Here is a 3,615-nt window from a genome sequence, read left to right as displayed (position 1 = left end):
TCAACAAACACAAAAAACATATGGAGTTTAATGCAAATGATTTGGTCTGGATTCATCTAAGGAAGGAGAGGTTTCCACTGGGCAAATTTGGAAAACTAAAACTAAAGGCTGATGGCCTATTCAAGGTGCTTAAAAGAATTGGCAAAAATGCTCATGAGATTGAGCTACATGAAGATTGAGCTACATTTAATGTGGCTGATTTAAGTTCTTTTTATAATCATGTTGATCAATCAAACAAGGACTTGTGGACAAGTCTTTTTTAATCGGGGGAGATTGATACGGGAGTGTTTAATTTACTACAATCTGATCATATAAACTTTGATTATGATATGATATTTTTTTCAGCCAACAATAATGCCTCATAATCTTCAACTCAGCTCACTCAAATATGATAGCTCATCAGCATATTCCCTGCACAAAGTTAAGGCTGTTTCAAGGTACTTTTTTTCATGACCAAGGAATGCATTAAAAGAGTTGGTTAGCAGCTGTGAACACTTCATTTCAAAATTCTCTATACATGAAGGATTGTTTTATGCACTAGTATTTATTTTGGTGTTTAGGGCTTAGAAAGGACTTTAGAAACTGATGATATTTTAGTAGAAGCTCTCTTGGAGTGGTCCCATGAACTCTATATCTCTTGGATGCGTCCTTGAGTGGTAAATCTTTTATTTTCTAGTTTTGTATCATTGTTTAATTTTTGTTGGGTGGTGAACTTTCTGTATCCCAATGTGATTTTAAACTTGGTGGTGAGCTACTTTTCGTTTTTATCAAAGTTACTTCGTTAGTTCACTCCTTTTCTATTCGACAAACTGTACTATCGGTTTTCTTTCGAATTCTATTCTACTACACCGCCCCCCATTCTGCATCACACCGGTATCAACCCGAAATCACAACCAAGCTGCCATTGCCTATGTAAAGGAATGGACAATTAAGCTGTTCATAGATCAGGAAACATGCTCAAGATGCATTAAGAATTATATGATGCCCATAGTGGTTTTCTTGATCGACGAGTTTCTTTTGCAACTTCACCGACGTGCTAGTCCCTCTATTCATCACCTCTTACTGGTTTGGTGGTGAGGTTAAGTTCGTTATCGTCGACGCAAAATCCTGGTGGCTGAACAAGTTCAACTTGATTCTGAAGCAAGCAGGGACTTATCTTTAAAGGTATACTTTAAGAGGGAGTATTAAGAAGTTAAATTATCTTTTGTAAGATCACAAATTAATATTTTATTTTTTTTTAAATAATATTAAATAGAGTTTTAAGGATTTTTTTAATTTAAAATATATTTTAGAAGATTTCAAATAAAATTAAATAGAGTTGTAGAGATTAAGGATTCTTGTATTTTACATCTATAAATATGTGGCATCGATAGATTAATTCAAATCTCAAGTATTCAAGTCAAGTCTTAAATTTTTTTTTGGAGAGATTTAATTTTTTTTTTACCTCTGTTTCTTATTTTATTTGATTTAATCTTAGATTAATAATATTTTATTACTATAATTTGAAAAAGGATTGCACTTCATGTGATTCTCTCTTTCTGTACCGGCCCATATCACGGACATTGATTGACTCTGTTCTAAATAAAAAGTCAGTCATTGACCACCGTGGCTGAACCCGTCAAGCTTTGCTGGGCTACGCCACGATCATGTCCTTGTTTGATCTGAGGCGTATACTCGCTACCACCAATAAAAGCCAGCCCTCGGCTGCCGGTAACCAAGCACACCCCTCCACAAGAGCCCACCCGACGTCAATGTTTCATTCCTCCTCCACCATCACCACCACCTCCTCCTCTTCTTTCCGTGATGCTACACTTTTCCCTCCGGCCAGCTGCACCACCGCCACGCATGCTGTTGATGGCGCCCCACCCCGTGGCTTCATCGATGTCAATGCCTCCGGCTTCCTTCCCTCCTCTGCTTCTTCTTCGTCCTCCCTCCGTCCTCGGTCTCTCCCCAGGAGCAGCAGCAGCCACTTGCTCCCCGTCTACCACCCTACCACCCATCCCTTCAAGCCGATGCCCTTTTCTTTCCCTCTCCAGCACCAACCCCGTCACCAGAATCCTCCGCCAGAACTCGCCTCGCCGTCGAGCCCGCCCTCCTCCTCCTCCTGCGACTTTCCTCACTTCATGGCCTGTCCCGTGAGGCGCGTCTTCAGCACCGGCGACCTCCAGGTGCGCGAAGCCTCTGCCTTTCTCATACGTCATTCCAAGAATCGCATTTTGGATGAGCGTCTCTCGATCAATATCCCACCTTTGCGTCTCTTCGTGAATCTTTCCAAAACAGAGGTTGACTGGAATGGTGGTGTCTGGGGAGAATCATAATCAGGAAGGAGGCGAGATTGCTGCGAAAGCGGCGCGGTACAAACCAGAGGAGAGGAAGGAGCGGATCGTAAGATATCGGAGCAGACGCAAGCATAGGAATTTCCACAAGAAGATCACTGTGCATACTGTTCCATTTCATCCTTCCCTTTCGTCTACGACACTCGACATTTCTTGTTTACAATTCGTGAGAAAAACGATACCTCTAACACTGTTGTTTGGCTTGACAGTACGCGTGCAGGAAGACATTAGCCGACAGCCGGCCACGGGTGAGGGGCAGGTTCGCGAGAAACGGCGAGACAGACGGGAGGGTGGAGGTGGAAACGGATGCGGCCGAGAACAGCTGCGAACAGGCGGACGGCGGCAGAGAAGTGGGCGACGGGAGTGATCGGTCTAGGGCGGCGCCGACAGCCGGCGAAGAGTACGACGACGAGGACATCTGGGCCGCTATCTCTGACGTCCTTTCCATGAATCTTCTCTCCTAAAATAATGAAAAGAATAAGATAATAGAGAGAGAACAAATGATATGGTGGTGGGACTGGCAACTGTACGTAGTTGCAGTAGTAGTAGCAGCAGCATGCTTACTTTCCTTTTTCTTCTTCCCAGTTACTTCCTTAATTTAGTGGACATTAATTTCAAATCAAAAGAAAAAGCAAAATGGTGGTGGAAAAAGATGCTCCATGTGCTAGTAACAAAAAAAAAAAAAGACAAAAAATAGAGCCACACCTTTTTCAAAAGCAGATTACTATCGGGCTCGTGTTACAACGCTTTGGAAAGGAGCTTGCCTTAATGCAATGCACGGCAAAGTCCGGCGAGTGCCCCGTGAGATCTATCGCTGTCCGACGACAAAGTTGCCGTAACGGCTTTGAGGTTTGTAGAAGTCGGATTAATTTGTTTCGAGGGAAGAGGAGGTTGCCTGTCATCTTCAGGGGATTAATGAGCAGATGGATGTAGTCCGGTGCATTGACCACAGGGCCGCCAAACTTCGCCAACCACTATTAACTAGCTGCGCAGGAGATGCAGACAAAAGGGTTATTCATGTAACATTATTGCCTTATCATGAATAATTCATTATATATATATATATATATATATATATATATATATATATATATATTACAAAATCGATTTGACCTTACTCATTTTTTGAAGATTATCATATCTTAAAGTCCCGAGCAGTATCAAATTATGTATGACACTTTCATGAACTAATGAGTCAAAATTCTTATGAATTCAATTTGATAAGTAGTTAGATGTTGGCTCCCTTACTAGGTAAGATAGTGGTGATAGTCTCCTCCTC

General features: G+C 42.0%; 1 protein-coding gene across 2 annotated transcripts; it reads left to right on the top strand.

Moving 5' to 3' along the window:
• The first annotated feature begins 1,621 nt into the window (after positions 1-1,621).
• LOC135606499 (two-component response regulator-like APRR7) lies at positions 1,622-2,914 on the top strand. Of its 2 annotated transcripts, XM_065097527.1 has the most exons (3): positions 1,622-2,168; positions 2,281-2,436; positions 2,546-2,914. In XM_065097527.1, the coding sequence occupies exons 1-3, from the start codon at positions 1,647-1,649 to the stop codon at positions 2,798-2,800; spliced, it is 933 nt and encodes a 310-aa protein (XP_064953599.1). In that variant the 5' UTR covers positions 1,622-1,646; the 3' UTR covers positions 2,801-2,914. The 2 variants fall into 2 exon arrangements, with proteins under 2 accessions (XP_064953599.1, XP_064953597.1); XM_065097525.1 differs by having other exon boundaries at positions 1,623-2,168; positions 2,281-2,914.
• The last annotated feature ends 701 nt before the right edge of the window (positions 2,915-3,615 follow it).

Source organism: Musa acuminata, chromosome BXJ2-3 (assembly GCF_036884655.1).
Source record: "Musa acuminata AAA Group cultivar baxijiao chromosome BXJ2-3, Cavendish_Baxijiao_AAA, whole genome shotgun sequence".
NCBI lineage: Eukaryota > Viridiplantae > Streptophyta > Magnoliopsida > Zingiberales > Musaceae > Musa > Musa acuminata.
This window is presented reverse-complemented; position numbering and strand designations above follow the sequence as displayed.